This window comes from Symphodus melops, assembly GCF_947650265.1.
Source record: "Symphodus melops genome assembly, chromosome: 15".
NCBI lineage: Eukaryota > Metazoa > Chordata > Actinopteri > Labriformes > Labridae > Symphodus > Symphodus melops.
Window position 1 is genome coordinate 7,643,914 of NC_136705.1, and position 16,905 is coordinate 7,660,818.

At 38.9% G+C, this 16,905-nt stretch overlaps 1 protein-coding gene across 12 annotated transcripts in view; it reads right to left on the reverse strand.

Moving 5' to 3' along the window:
* The window catches only part of col13a1 (collagen, type XIII, alpha 1), a 54,547-nt gene that overhangs the window by 32,034 nt on the left and 5,608 nt on the right, over positions 1–16,905 (reverse strand). For 9 of the 12 annotated variants that reach the window (XM_079362995.1, XM_079363005.1, XM_079362997.1 and 6 more), the window contains 13 exons: positions 13,710–13,760; positions 11,881–11,916; positions 11,234–11,260; positions 10,943–10,969; positions 9,524–9,550; positions 9,391–9,417; positions 9,104–9,130; positions 7,499–7,570; positions 3,574–3,657; positions 2,913–2,954; positions 2,785–2,802; positions 2,217–2,243; positions 1,944–1,988 (listed from right to left, as the gene is read on the reverse strand). In XM_079362995.1, the coding sequence (XP_079219121.1) occupies positions 1,944–1,988; positions 2,217–2,243; positions 2,785–2,802; positions 2,913–2,954; positions 3,574–3,657; positions 7,499–7,570; positions 9,104–9,130; positions 9,391–9,417; positions 9,524–9,550; positions 10,943–10,969; positions 11,234–11,260; positions 11,881–11,916; positions 13,710–13,760 (510 nt within the window). Of the gene's footprint in view, positions 1–1,943; positions 1,989–2,216; positions 2,244–2,784; positions 2,803–2,912; positions 2,955–3,573; positions 3,658–5,854; positions 5,918–6,412; positions 6,455–7,498; positions 7,571–9,103; positions 9,131–9,390; positions 9,418–9,523; positions 9,551–10,942; positions 10,970–11,233; positions 11,261–11,880; positions 11,917–13,709; positions 13,761–16,905 lie in introns of all 12 variants that reach the window. The other 3 variants (XM_079362996.1, XM_079363002.1, XM_079363001.1) reach the window with 3 other exon arrangements.

Here is a 16,905-nt window from a genome sequence, read left to right on the forward strand (position 1 = left end):
AATTGTGGCCTGTGGAATGTTGGTCCACTCCTCTTCAATGGCTGTGCGAAGTTGCTGGATATTAGTGGGAACTGGTACGCGCTGTCGTATACGCCGGTCAAGCACATCCCAAACATGCTCAATGGGTGACATGTCCGGTGAGTATGCTGGCCATGCAAGAACTGGGACATTTTCAGCTTCCAAGAATTGTGTACAGATCCTTGCAACATGGGGCCGTGCATTATCTTGCTGAAACATGAGGTGATGTTCATGGATGTATGGCACAACAATGGGCCTCAGGATCTCATCACGGTATCTCTGTGCATTCAAAATGCCATCAATAAAATGCACCTGTGTTCTTCGTCCATAACAGATGCCTGCCCATACCATAACCCCACCACCACCATGGGCCACTCGATCCACAACATTGACATCAGCAAAGCGCTCACCCACACGACGCCACACACGCTGTCTGCCATCTGCCCTGAACAATGTAAACCGAGATTCATCCGTGAAGAGAACACCTCTCCAACGTGCCAGACGCCATCGAATGTGAGCATTTGCCCACTCAAGTCTGTTACGGCGACGATCTGGAGTCAGGTTAAGACCCCGATGAGGACGACGAGCATGCAGTTGAGCTTCCCTGAGACGGTTTCTGACAGTTTGTGCAGAAATTCTTTGGTTATGCAAACCAATTGTTTCAGCAGCTGTCTGAGTAGCTGGTCTCAGACGATCTTGGAGGTGAACCTGCTGGATGTGGAGGTCCTGGGCTGGTGTGGTTACACGTGGTCTGCGGTTGTGAGGCCGGTTGGATGTACTGCCATATTCTCTGAAACGCCTTTGGAGACGGCTTATGGTGGAGAAATGAACATTCAATGCCCGAGCAACAGATCTGGTTGACATTCCTGCTGTCAGCATGCCAATTGCACGCTCCCTCAATGCTTGCGCCATCTGTGGCATTTTGCTGTGAGACAAAACTGCACATTTCAGAGTGGCCTTTTATTGTGGGCAGTATAAGGTACACCTGTGCACTAATCATGGTGTCTGATGAGCATCTTGATGTGGCACACCTGTGAGGTGGGATGGATTGTCTCAGCAAAGCAAAAGTGCTCACTATCACACATTTAGACAGATTTATGAACAATGTTTGAGAGAAATGGTAATATTGTGTATCTGGAATGAATTTTAGATCTTTGAGTCCATCTCATGACAAATGGGAGCAAAAACAAAAGTGTTGCGTTTATATTTTTGTTGAGTATACATGGTGGTATAATGTTTGCGAGAAAGGGTCAGATAATGCTACATACAGTAGATGGCCCACTGTCCTGTATCTTAAAAGAGAAAGACTTTTTAAAAACCTCATGCCACACAAAAGCTAACACCCAAACAGTAAAATCCATATTTCAAAATGATGCAATCAAGCAAGAACCAAAAAACTGCTTTTCCTGTAGTAGCAACTTCATTCTTTAAAATTCCATCCCGATAACGATGAGCATGGTCTTGTTACCTGCTCTTTTGTTAATGTTAACAGAAAAAAATAGTAAGGTCCTTTACCTCCTTTTTGTAAAGTGTCTCGAGATAACATCTGTTATGAATTGACGCTATACAAATAAAGATTGATTAATTGATTGATCCCCATAAACCCCACATTTTAAAATCAATCCATCCACCTATTAATTTATCCATCTTTCCATCCCCTCATCAAACTATGGCTCCACCCTCGTTCCAAATCAAAAAGGAAACCTGCTTTAGCTCAATTTCAACAAACCAACTTGGGCGTGGCAAAATGACATGGTGGCAACATCCAGTTTTGGAAGTCCTTGCTCACATCCCATATCTTAAAAGCCAAAGCAGCAATGATGACTATTTTAATCAACTTGAAGATGCTTGTTTCTATCATCCATCAGCTCAGTATAACTTTCATTCCAAATGATCAAAAAACACAGTTACTCAAACAGAAATACCTTTGGGCCTTCAGGACCTGATGTGCCAACATCACCTCGATCACCCTGTGAAGAAGATGTAAGCACACAGTTAGCTGACACAGCCAAAGACCAAAATCTTTGACTTCTCAAAACAATTAAACTGGATTTTTTCAGTCAGTGAAAAAATCAAGCATTATAATGGGATGGAAGTAAGTCATGCACTGGACTAATTATTTAAGAGTCAATGTAACCATGTCTTTGATTCTTATTACAATGTTTTTTGTTCATAATGTTATGCATTCAAGAGCTCACCTTTTGTCCCGGCACACCTGGCTCACCCTGGAGAAAAACAACAAAATATGTACAAATACTGTATGTACAGCCAATATAACAAATCCAGTGTTAATTATTGACAGATTCACCTATAGACCGGAGACTGAGGCTGAGTTTGAGGGTTTAAATCTTTCCAATTAGATGCTTTCAGATATTACTGCTAATGCTGAATCACATGTGAGAGGCACATCTGTGAGCTTCAGTTGTTTTTCACAGTCTGAGGCATTTACAGGACTCGGTACGCTTCCCTGAACTCTCAAGCAACATTCCTCCTCTTAAATAATCCATGATGCAATTAATACATCATGTGGAGATCTATACTCATCCAATCCAAAGGCAGTGTGTAGCCGAGGCTAACTTTCTAAACATCTGCACTTGGTCCAAGTGGAAACATCTTGACTGGATCCGTTTCATGTGGCCTGTTGTACTTGGATCTGAGTGTGTTTGTGTGCAATAACTCTGAAGTCATCATAAGAGACCACAGTGATAAGTTAAGCTTTTCAGAACTGTAATTATGCTGTTTTGACAAGAAGAGAAAAACGTTTACCTTCAGTCCTAGTAAAAGCTGCAGAAACAAAGAAAACACAAAATGGTTAACATCACATAAAGCAACCTTTCACCTTTGAGAAGGGTCTGGAAAAATAGAGGCAGAGGATTTAGTGAACCCAAGCTTACCCTTGGGTCTTTTCCTGGTTTGCCAGGCTCACCAGGTTTACCCTGTATGAAAAGAAGAGACATTGTTTTTATATACTCGGCACAATATCAACAAATGAGCCAAATATGGGCACAGTTTGAGCCAAGCAGAAATTTTAAATACTTTTCATTCTAAAATAATTTAACCAAATTAGCAAAATAGTCAATTACACTTGCAACAAAACTGAACTCTAACTTAACACTTAGAAGACTGATCAGTGCTTGTTTTAGGTCATTGGTTTGTACTATAAACCAACATAACATAACATAAGAGTCGCAGACAGCAGCAAGTCAGGTTTAAATGGTTTCTGTGAACAAAGAGAACCTATTTGTAATATTCAAACCTATACAACTCTCAAGAAAAAAAAGTTTGATAATCACAACACAATGTTTGTAACATAAATTATCCTGTTTTCAACATTTGACGATTTGTGAGTCTACCGCTCAGTACTGTAGAATGGTTTTGGATTATAACATACTGAATTGTTACAGTTGGGCCACTGATTCTGAATGAGTTGATTAAAATCTTTTCAATATATTTATGATTGTATTCCCAACATATTGTGTTTTCTTTGTAAAGATGAAATATTTATTCAGGTGGAAGCTCAACAGGTGTAAAAAGCGAAGTCAAACTGGAATTTACCGGTGGGCCACTGGCTCCATTAAGGCCTGGGGGTCCAGGGGGCCCTGGAGGTCCTGGGGGTCCCTGCGCTCCAGGCTCGCCCTGCTGAGAGACCTTGAGTTACAACCTGCCATGCTGGAGGGAACCTCTTCACACTGGTCATGCCAAATCAACAACCTCACACTCCACCTCAAGTAAGGGTGGGGGTGAAGAGAGCAGGGTTAGCTGGGGGGCAAGCCAAGCTGTTAAGATGCTTGAGTGCAATATTTCATTCAGGACTCAGGGAAGTTTTATCTGGGCTAAATAAAAAGGAAAAATAAAAACAGAATTAAGTTCACTTTGAATCTATTTAAGGTTTTCTCTGGTCATTCGCTCACTTTGGGATCAATTTGCTCTTAAATAAAATCAAAGTCACTAAATACCTTGTTAAATGTTGGGTAAGGTCACTTAAAGGCCTCAAGATATTGAGGTCCAAACAAACACACAATATTCACTCTCAGTGACCTTCAGTTTAAGTGGTTAAAGTCACTGTCTGGGTCATGTTGGAAAAAGTCCATCCCTGAACAAAGACAATTCTTATAATGTTGCTGTTTTTGTCGGTAAATTGTGTTATGTCACATAATGTAACGACTTCCATCCCCTGACATAGTGTCCAGAGAAAGTAGACATTGTGCTTCTTAAATGGGGTCAATTAACATCGCTTGATATATATATATATTTTTTTTTCTGTTTATCTATGTATAATGAAGGTTTTTATTGTTTGTTTTGCATTTTTAAAGCTGCAAAATATCATGGTAATAACAACTGTCTTGGACCCGCCATTTTTCAGCTATGGTTGTTAAAAGTACTCTACCTCTTCTTTGTTCAGTTTGAATCCTTTACTTTGTTATTCATTATGTATGTTTGAAATTAGTGAATGGCCTTGACTTTAATATCATTTATTTTTCTGTTGCTTCTAAGCAATGAACAGTTATTCTGTGTGTGGATGTTGATGCTGCCAACTGACAGCAGGAACCCTGGAAATGATCCCCAGCTGAAGCCAAGACTAAGCAAAATAAAACGAGCACAGGATATGAAGAGAACCTCAGCGGCTGTCTGTTACACATCTGAATCTGTTTCTCTTTTGTTTAAAGCAAAATTAATCTCCCCAACTCATCATTTAGATGTCAAAAAACTATCCTCAATTTCCTGAATGTATTGATATGTTATACAGAAGGCGCCACCAAATGGAAATAACCATTGTTATGAAGGGCAACAAGTTTACTGGGCAAGTAATATATGATACAGACAGTACACTATTTATTTGCACATATGGTCCGACTTAGGGAGTTCCTAACACAAAGCACTGGTTCTACTTCAGTCACTCAGCAATCACTGTGTTGTTGTAGGAATACACACACAAACAGTAGCTCAGGGCTGCAGAGGGCTGCCAAGCTTCTGAGATAATAGAGAACATATCTAACCACATTAGATCTATGTTTTGTCATCCATCTTCTTCTCTGCACGGCCCAATAACTCCATGTGATTCATAGGTCAGGACATGACAGGCCTTATAGACATCGTTATGGATCGACTCCAGCTGCTAATGGCTGATATAAGAATGTACTGTTCTGAACAATTTTAACACTGTTTTGTCCTGGCGTAGAGCAGCCAAGACACACTAGATGTTGACTGGTGTTCCTTAGTTCTCTGTTTGTCTCGTTGCATGTCAGTAGAGTTGTAACAAAAACTGCCTTCTGGATTTGAATTAAACTTTGTGGAAGGGCTTAGCATAGACCTAACTGAACTCTTTTCCAATAGCCCCCAGAGTTTTCACATCTCTGCCATTGCTAACATGCTGTAACTGTTGTTAAAGATAAAGGATACAGAAGTTGCTATTTTATAAAGATTAGAAATAAAAATAAAAATGTATTGGATGCAAATCAGGATTTTGGGAACCACTTTCTTCTTGCCATTTTCATTTTTGATGAGGGTACACTGAATGAATTTTGTTTTCCAATTTCTATCAATACAACTCGTATCGTATCAACTTGTTTGTATCTATTTATTTCAGTATTTTTATCCTCACTTGCCACAGACTACCTTTGCTTAAATTGCAAGGTATTTCTATGGATTCCCCTTCACACAATACTGACCTACATTTTTTTAACATATCTAAACATTGAGCAGCAGTAGCAGCCAAAAATTGGTTAATTTCAACATATTTGCAGGGGGGGAGAGATTTTGGCGGCAGATGGCGGCGGTCAACAGCCACAGGGCGGGCAAAGAAGAAGGGGCGAGAGTGGGGCAGAGAGAATTGTACCTTGAGGCGTTTAAGGATTAGAGGGCTTATTGAGGGCATGTTGCGCACGGTGATGGGCAACATCTGCCGGGGGCAGTCACAAAGCACAGGTGGCCAGCGGTGAAAAAAGGTCACAGGGCAAAGGTCACCAGGAGGCCAGAGAAAGGAGAACGAGGGATGACAAGGTGGAGGGATGTGGAGGGAGAAGAGAAATAGAACATTAGAGTGAAAGGCAAACAAACGGGAATGCAAGGGAGAGAAAAAAAGAAAAACAAGGTTGAAGGAAAAAAAGACAGAAAAGGTACCAGCACAGCAAACTACAGGCCTGGAGAGATGAAGGGGATAGTTGATGTACAGTGATGCTTCTATTTTCCAAAACATTGCAAATGCTTGAAATTTCTTTGAATATGTTGGAGTCTGTTTGTTGTAAGTCATTGTGTATCCCATATTTAGGACTGTGTGCATCAGTGTCCCCATGAAGGTAAGTCAGGCCTTTAGATTGCAGCTGAGCAGAGGTGGGCACCAGTCTTGCCAGAAAGAGAGTACAGCAGTAAAGTTACATAGCACATCCAGACTTACTGTGGCCAACTGTCCAACACAGGGCTGTACAATACGCCGCTTCTGTTGAGATGACCAGCATGATCAGATACAGATTTAGAAAGGATAGAACACGTATGATCTATATCCGTGCTGCTACATTCCTCATTATCTCCAAGTAGAACCAGCTGCATGCAACTTACCTACTTTTGACATAGCTTATATAGATGTATATATATTTCCACTTTTTTTTCTGCAAGCACCAATAAAGCAAAAACTATCCCATCACCCATATACCTCTAGAAAGTTTCTCCTTCTAAAACTTCTAAATATGTTATCTATAATTTGGTTCATTTTGGAAACTTTCTTTTCCCAGTGTGTGAAAAGTCAGACTATTGTTTAGCAGCACAGTTGAAAGTACAACAAAAATCTAGTGCTACATGTGCTATTTGTGTGGAAATATATACAGCATGTTATAAGTAAATATAAGTAGGGGTATAAATGCTGTAAAAGTAGGCAAATGTGCAGCTTTGTCCCTCACCATGTCCCACTATCCTCCACAAGTTGAACCATGTTTTAAAGATATGAAGTCAAAGGCTGCCAATATTAGAATGAAATCTTTTAACAGATAAAAACTGATGGAAGCACAACATATTTTCTTTAAAATAGATCTCAGATAGGGTGTGTATTTACAAAACGGTAGGCTTGATAAGACAAAACATTACATTTATTTTTTATTTTCTGATTTGCAAATAATTTGAAGTCGAAAGTTAAAAATAAACTTTCATCTCAGCATTTATCATTTTTGTAAGAGAATTTTCACTCAAAACACAATTTGTACACTTATGCTAAATGTAATTTCTCATTTAATTCCATAATTTCTTTCCAATATTGGTGTCCTTTGATTTGGAAGCACAAGTAACCTTAATTTCAGTAACTATTCAAGTTGATAGTAACTGCATGAACCAAACCAGTAGCAGCTTTGTTCCTATACTGATATCTATACTTTTTAGAGTGGAGAGGTGAAGAGTGCCCTGGCTCATAGGCACTGGCTATCTCTTTTTGGCATGACTTGGTGTCACCCCCTCTGAGAGTTGTCTTTTGGGGTGTTTTCAGGCACCCACAAACCTTTAACGTCAGAGCCTGACTGGAGCGCAAGGCAGCCAGGGTTTTCAGAGGAAGATCCTGCACAAAGAGGCCCTAAACACCAGGGAAGTGGTCATTTCAGTCAGTGCTAGTAATGTTTGCAAAAAGTCATCATCCTACCACACAAAAGTGTGTAATGTCATGTGAAGACTTGAAAAGTTTTAATTCAAAAGGAACATCTCCAAATGTGAATTTCTTCTTTTCCACATAGTTCAGTGTCAAGATAGATGCTTTTTTGTAAACAAGACAGCTTCAGTCTGGATGTGGTTAGCCTTAGCATAACAATTTAAAACAGGAGAACAGACTGTTTTTTTGCATGTCTTTCCAATGCCAATTGCTCCTTTTGATATGGACATACTAAAGCTATTACTTTTGAAACCAAAACCAGAGTGATAAAGTTTGTCAAATTAGATTCATTATAACTGACCACAAACTTGGATGAAAAAGGGATGCAACCTGGTAAACTTTTAGCAAAAGGTTTAGAAATAAACCAGGCTAGCTGTTCCCCACTGCTTCCAGCCTTACACCCAAGTTAGGCTAACCACATCCATACTCCAGATCTGCATTAACACAGAAGAGATTGATCAATTGTCCAATCCAACTCCCACAAAGAAGAACAAAGAATCCCATGGGCCTCACTTTAACAACGGGTTGGCTGTTTGAGAAATGTGCAAGCTGCCATTCTCTTCCATACTGCTGAAATAAATGTTACACAAATATTTGCTGATCTTGCTCGCTTTCTCCTGAAAGACCAAGCACTGAACATTTTACCTCCCCCTACAGCTAGCCCCCAAACCCCAGGGGTATCACTTGACAGAGGTCTTTCAATTTCTTAGACATTGGGATTGGACCTCCCATGCAGACTGTTGTAGGGAGCTCAGAGAGGTAAATGGAAGACAAACTCAACAGGCATACATCTTGTTATCAAAGAGTAACTTGGACTCCTTATTCGGAAATATATGTAGCCTGTTTAGAGATGTATGTCACAATATGAAGGTTAATGAATTACATATAAATCAATCTGAGCATTGCATTGTAATGCTTTTTCAGGGGGAAAACTGGTGGCAAATGTTTAATTATCTCAGTATTCGTATTTATTCAATCAAAGGTTGAATTATGCTGGAAATGGATTTTGCTATCTAAAATATCCCCTTTGCACAGGAGACTCTTATTCTTGGCAGCTCCACACACGAACCTTTATCATGCCGATTGCTGGTAATTGCTTTGTTTTTCCCTCAACTAACCAAACCCCAAAGACGATAGGCCAAAGAACTGCTTAGCTCCACATATGCTACCTACATGTGCTACCTATCATTGAGCTACTTGCAATTTGCCCGTCAAGCTTCTGCAGTAGTTTCTCCTCTTCCAACTTCAGATTTCTGTAATTTTCTGACATTACAACACTGTACATACAGATGCTGGTGTAATCTGTTGGATAGAGTACAGGTTCAGTTCAGTCCATTAAAATAGAATTTACATTACAGCGTTAAAAGTAGATTCAAATCATTTTAGAAATTCAGCATCAAGTCTAATTTATTGAGAGTAAAAAAAAAAATCTGGTTTTGAAAATTGTGAAGATTTACTTACCCGGTGTGTGTAATCTCCACAAACGCCCTAAAGATAAGAAGGACAAAAGGCTTTATTTAAAAAGACCACATATACATGTAGTAGAGTTATGGTTGGGAGGTTCGGGATTCAAAGTCGGAAAGTGCTGAACCTCATCTTGCACAATTACTGTATGTTAGCCTCTTTATTTAAATCCCTAACTTATAAAAATTGCAATGCTTATTTTGCAAGAGTACTCCAATGAATGGAGTAAATTGAACCAATTACTTCCTGGAAAAACAGTTAACATATTGTAAACTGCGTCTCACCTTCTCTCCTTTGGGTCCAGGATCCCCCTAAAAAGTAAGAACAACACATAAATTAGATACAGTAAGGTCAGGTGTTTAGCAGTTAGCTTAAATGTTAGCTGGTTATTATTTCAGAAATGACTTTTATACTTACTGGGAGTCCTTTAGGACCACGCTGACCCTGAAATTCAACATCAACACAGTCAGTCTTTAATGTGATTTGAGCATTGGTTTACAACTTTACAATGAATAAAACATGACTCAACATAAATACCTTCAATAAACATGAGTGAAATGAGGAAATGTGTCAAGGGATCAATCAAACTAATGAAAAAGCTGTTGCAGGAGTCTCTTCCAATTACTTTTTTGGTCAAAGGTACTTAGTTTGACTTCCCATCAGGCCCTGGGGTGTGCCCAGTGTAAGTAGCTGTCAGAGCTCAGCAGCCAGTTGATTAATGAACTCAGGGAGAGGACCCAGTAGGACACATCCAGAGCACCCCATGCTGGTGAACTCACAGTCACAGATCTTAAGCCACATTGTGAATGCAACAGCACCTCCATACATTTATCAGACAACTGCTCAAAGCCCTTTTCAATAGAAGCTGACATTCGTCAGGAAAGAGTCGAAGAAACAGGAGCTCATTACAGGGCCATTAATCAACATTAAACGTTATTTCAACAGTATCCAACCCCACTCAGCTTCCTGGAAATGTTGTCATTTGTGCTAGCCTGAAATTCAACAGGACTGGACACAGAAGGCACAAGTCCCCCTCTTATGAAAACAAACTCAAGTGAAATGACTTCCCCCCGTCTGGCCAAGAGTAGTGGTCCACAAGCAGAGCCATGAGGAAAGCTAATGAAACCACAAAAAGCCGTCTAAAAGCAAGGATATCAACACATTCTATTGTTTTTGGGATTCACTGCCAAAGAAGAACATTAACATTGAATATTCTGCACTGAATATACAGTATAGCAGATTTTGCAACGTCATACATCACCAATGGTCATATTTTAAATTCAAACTTTAAATTCTCACTGTTAATGCCATCTAAGGTATAACTGTGGCTTCAGACAGATCAGTATAATGGCAAAAACACGACAACTCCATTTTCCACCTTAATAGAAATGAAGGACAGAACTGAAACAAAAATTTGAACATAAAGTTAAACAGACCATGAAAGCTGGAGATCTGCTTACTGGCTTTCGCTCTTTAACAGCTGATAGTCAGCCAGAGTAAGTCTTCTTCAGATCATAAGTTATGAACAACACTGTCATGGACAATTTAACTACTCTAGATCTTGTCTGCTTTCACTGTATGGCTCATAAGGTACTGAAGGATTTAAGATAATCCTTTATTATTATTTAACAATAGTAGATATGTTATTATCTAATATTATGTAGGAAGACAGAGTGCTAATATTTAATATTTGAATGTTAAATCTCATGAAATATAGTCAGATCATTGTGTGCCACCGTCAACGAGCAGCATTGACCAGCCCCAAGTGAAACATCCATTGTATGCAAGGTTTTCCAGCTACACTTGTGAAGAATTCAGACTTATAGGACTTCTTACCATGTCTCCCTTCTGTCCATTTTGTCCCTGTATGAATCGATAAAACAGAAAACAGAGATGGTTAAACAAAAACCCTCATTTGATTTTAAATAAAGAAAAAAATATTCAAGGCACGTTTAACCCCACCCTTTAATAACATTAATGACACTAATAGAGATTATATTACAATAATGATCAAAGTTATTCTAAGCTTAATTACACTCATTATCATTACAGATAATCACAGTTCTGGGCAGTGCATGGAGCAATTTCACAGTTATTTCACTCTGACCAAAACGTCGGGAAACTCACAGACTTGCCATCCAACCCGATTGGACCCTTTGGAGAAAAGAAGAGAGGGAGATGTGTGAGCACGTACAGAGATTTGCAAATGCATCACACAATTTCTACTCCAACAGCTGGCCACAGTACAACATCACTCAGAAAATGAGCTGCTTGCAGAACTGGATGATACTTTATGTAAGTGGAATATGTTGGTAGGTTGTGTGGGTATAGATGAAAGTAGTCATATTGTGAAATTAAACAGGCAGTTGAAGAATAATGGAAATACCTCTTGGCAATGTTTAAGATGAAAAACAAAGACTTTGTGTCACTCGGAAGTAACCAAATTTAAGTTTTCTTCCCAAACCTAACTTGAGTAGTGTTTGGCTGCCAAACACTAATCAACTTTTCTAAATAACTATTTAATATTGTGCATAAATTGCACAACTTCAGAGGAAACCAAAAATGCTGGCTTTTTAAATTTTTTTTTAATATATACTCACCTTATTACCACCGTTTATGTATTATAGAAGAATGTATAATGTAAGAATTTTATGATGCCTGGTGGTCTTTAGAGAGTCTGATTTAAATAAAAATCTCAACTATTCAGTCATTGCAAAATGATTTCAACATAAATATGACCCTGACAACCATGACAAACAATAGTCATGACTTACTGGAAAGCCTGGAAAGCCCCGTGTTCCAGGTTGTCCCTAAAGAGAAACAGAGGAACAATCAGTGTGTTTGTTATGCTTCAAAAAGTTTAACATAGAAAATATACTAGCAGAGTAAGAAGATCCAGTTTTTCCCCCAATCCATCTGCAGAGGTATTTACAGAGTACTGAAATTGATTTTGACACTGCGATTGATACTGTAGACTTTGGGGAATACACCAAGCATGTGTACATGCATTCTCTCTGCACAGGAGAAAATCAGGCACTTTAATGGAGCACTGAAAAGAAAAGTCCAGGGAGCAGTAATCTAAAATACTTGTACTTCAGAGAGAGAGTGAAGGAGCTCAATGAGCATACAGTACAGCATGTCAATAACAATTAGCCAGCATTGGTGGCCTGTTGCAGTTTCTCTACCTTGCCTGTTGGACATTCAATATCCTCGGGAAAAAGAGTGAAGAAAAAATCAAGAAGCAAGGGAATAGAATTACAAGGATGTGACTATTGAAACATTGTAGGGATAGGGTCACGCCAACATGAACAAAAAGCTTCCGAAAAAATGATCAATCTTAGGATGAAGACCCCGGCATCCAGTTTACGGTTATTGGAAAGCATGTAACTTTAACTTCCTTTGGGTTTCTTTTCTTACAGAATACTTTTTTCAAGAGCTAACACTTGCCGCTCAAATATTGTGCCAATCGAAATGTATTGTAAAAGAGTTCCAGAATATGGACACATCCATCTACTGATGAAGACCAGATGTATTCATTATTTCCCTTTTAGCAGTTTCTTGAAGTCAATGTGAGTGTGCTATAAAACATCACGTCTCTAAAATATGACTTCTTTGCAGCCCATAGTCTAGCTGTTAAGTTGAAAACCTTTCACTAAGTGGAAAATATCTTTACACTCATCCATCTAACCTGTTGAAATGACAATGTGGTGAAGAAGTCGAGCCTTTTGGCTCGCCTAAGCTGTCATTTCCTCTAGTTCTCACCTCTCTCTTGAATCAACTCCCTTGTTCCATCTAAGGTCATGACTGGAGTCTCTTATGTCAATCTCACCTGCTGTGGTAAACTAACTTCTAAGTGTTTCTGACTAACTGGACTTCTAAGTTCAACATGGCTTGTCCTGTATAGAGATTCCTCCACAGCCTGTTATTCATCAGAAATGCCTATTACCATCCAGGAAGAGTGGGCACACCGGTAAAGATTGTAATAACCCTCAATTACAAAAACAGATGTAGACACCACTTATGTCTGCTAGACTCATAGCTGTGCCACTTTTTAAAGGCGTATTATGCAACTTGAGAGGCAACATTGTTTTTGTGAAAAAGGAGAAGAAAAAGACACACTAAACTTATTAGGGCTTCCCAAGAACTTGCATTTATCCATTAAGGCAAAGACCTGGTGTCTGGATAAAAACCACTCACCACATTTGGACCAGAGTGGTCCAGAGTTTTTTTTCTCCTGGATTCCTGATAAAACAGGCGTGACTAATGATCCATTTTTTGACTAAACCACAGTTTCAAGAATCGTCTACAATACAGCTGTTTCCACACAAGCTGCTATTAAATAGCATATTTCAAATATATACTGTGCATTCACACAGTTTTGATTTAAGATAGTGTTGCTACATGAACATCCACCAAAGCTCAGTAACCCGCAAGTCAAACATCTTTCCTATTGTCTGGTTTAATCAACAGAACTTGATAACGTGGTATCCCAAACCCTAATGCGTTAAGCAGAGGTCTACTATAATGGCTATGTAGCTAATAAAAGAAGTTTGGCGTTAAGCTAAGCTGTTTATTAGGTGAAGAGAGAGGTGCAGAAACTTACAGGAGGTCCTCTTGGTCCAATGATAGACAGACCTGGCTCGCCTGGAGCTCCCTTTAGACAGATAGAGAAAGAGGAAGAAAGCAGAACAAAAGAAGATGAAATGGGTCTTTCCCATGGTTTTCCCCTATTTATATAATATAACACAAGTTCAGCACAATGAAGCAGTCCTGAAGATAACTAGCTTTAGCAGGGCCAAATCCAGCCACTAGCGTGTGCTTGACATCCAAACAATTAATACCTCCTTTCACACAACTGCAGAGGACATTCACAGAAATGCAAAGCTCTGGTAACAGTTGAAGGTTCCACATTACATTAATACAACTGTTTGTAGGGTTAGTTGAAGCTAGCAAGTTTTCTGCTAACATGCTAAAGCTTTTCTGTCACAATGGTTCTCTAAGAGAAGATGACAACTAGAAACTCATGTTACTCTTAACAATGCTATAGTGAGCAATATATCTTATCTTATGCACTGCACATTAATTAATCAATTAATTAATGGAAACTTCTTTTTTTTTGATGAACCTGTTCTAAAATAACTGTGACACAGTTGCATAAGTTATGATCAATGTCCCTTTGTCTGTCTTAATGTAACAACACCTTGGCACCCTTCACCTCATTGTCTTATCCTCATATTTCATTTACATATCAAAACCATAAATTAAATAGGGTGAGAAAAAGCCTGCAACAGTTGATCATGTAACGCCTGTCTGCATCTGAAAATAAACTATTTCTATGTATGAAAGCAGAACATTTCCAGTCCAATTCCAAAAAGCACTGCAGTAACATAAAGCTTAGCCAGTAAGACACGTAAGATAAATTGATATGCAGAGAGCCCTGAAGCTGAAAGGAATTAAATAAATGTGGGGAGAGAGAGTGAGGAATGACAGAACACTGAAAAATGTCAGGAGCTGGGTCTACATAGTTCCAGTGCAACAAGGACTGGAGCCCTTGCACATTGGGTGCGCTCTCCCACCTTAGCTAAACCAGCACCCTATGGCTTGTCCATGTCTGAAAGTCTCAGCCATCCATCAAAGACAAAGGCCATTCTAAATATTTCTGAATAAATGTCTACTTTAGGAGGTTAAAAGTTTGTTTTCTCATTCTTGGTTTGCTGACGGACGAATCACTTAGGGGCCAGAAGGCAAAGGTACAGGCAGAAAAAAGGTTCACATCAACTGAAGCAGTTTTCAGTTTCTTCTTTGGTTTTCTACAAATTTGCTGCATCAGACAAGTGAAGATCTGCAGATACACTCACAAAGAGATTGGATTACTCTGGTTTTAAGAGGTCAAGGTAACAAGGAAAACTTTAGAATCAGATCTTAAACTAGTACCCAATCTGTGCAACTACACGCGCGCACACACACACACACATTTACACACACATCTACAATTACGTAGAACAACAAGCAGACAGATCTCATTTCCTCCTAAATTAAGGTAAGTGTTCATCTTCTATGGTTGTTGGTTAGTGGCTTTTTCTCCACATAACCGATCCATCATGTCTGACTGCTTTTCCTTCCACCCTTGCCAGTCTCTTGCCCATAACACTCTCCCACAGAACCCACAAAAGCCTTTTGTTTGAGAGTGCAGTGTCTGGAAAAGGTATAGCTTTCACTTACACTATTTTTTACATCAATTTACTTATCATAAGTCTGCCCCATTCCTCCTTGTCTAAGGAAGACACTTCCTTGTAAGAAATGATCTACAGCCAAGTCTGCAGAGTGTAAATCCTTGATTTCTACATCCCCTCTGTCCTGGCAGCTACTGTGAGACAGTCTGGGCCAAATCCCAATTACGCTGTTACAATATGTTCCCTGCCTAGAAATAAAAAGGAAGTCTGTAGATTATTTTGGATACGGTTTGGAAGAGTGATCCAAATATCCGCTGCTAAGTTGTCTGCTTCTCCGTTTACTGCCTTGGTGGTCAGGTTACTATTTCTGTCCCCTTACAAGTCAGGCAGAGGTTATGACAACTTTAGTTTTGAATGATCATATTGAAGGTGCTTGGCTGACAAGGAAATATGTCATTGTGGTATGAGTGTCAAGAATTTGGACATAGATATTACAAATCACGTTGTATTTGACAAAAAACAAATCTGTAAATCAGACGCTTCTGGCTATGACACAGCAGATATATAGAAAATTATGATTGTCAAATGTGTAATGTGAGTAAGTTTGAATCAGATTCCAATCCAAAATGCACATTGATTTGCATAAGAGATATCTCCTTGAGCTGAATTTATCTTTTTTTCTCAACTTAAGCAGCAAAATATAGGAAATGCAGGCTAGTTTGTTATAGGGTAAGTGTAAACTTGCTTTTGTACATTACATATCCTATGGTGTTTCTAGCAATGGTACTATTGTAAGGACAATATTTCTTCTTCTCGCTATGATTTGGTGACAACCATCTGCTCATCCATCTGTCCCATTAGTCAACACTACTATTTTTGTCCAGGGAAGATGCTATGGCTGGAAATATGAATATAAAAAAGAATGGACAGAGAAACCAAAACAATCCCAAATAAAAGAGGGCAAACGGGTACTGTATTAAACTGTTAATAAAAGGCCACAGATGTGTTAGATGTTATGAGTACACAGCTCCTCATTTATCTTTTTGTCACTTCCACGCCAAAGTTCATTTTCATAGATGAACTTAAATTCAACCTAGACTAAACCTCAGCAGACATCACTTCCTCTTTTATTGGAAAATTCATTTTAGTGATGTGAATAAAAATTATTATTTTGATTTATAGGTTCCTGTAATGCTGACATTGGCAGAATAACTGAGTGATTGCCTTCTCTGTTGACACACTTCTGCAATTCATGAAGCCGAGTGGGAAAATTCAGAACCTCCTGTAAAATTTCTCTAACATGTAATTTCCACCTTGAGGCAAATATAAATCTTTTTTTGTCCCAGCTGGCAACTCATATTTATTCAAACTTCAACATGACAGAGAGCTAGGATTCAACTGTTACACAACACACCAGTAACAATATTTATTTATATCAATGTATAACTCTATTCGTTCGAAGGACTCTTTGAGAATCTCCTCATGTTCTCTGCTGTGGCCTCCATAAATGTCTCTGCACTTTCTTTGGGGAGTCTTAAATTAGAACTTTCAGACATTTGAATGACAAATTGTTACGATTGTGTTTCATGGTGTAAAAGTTCAGGTAATCCAACCAGGGTGGGAAAC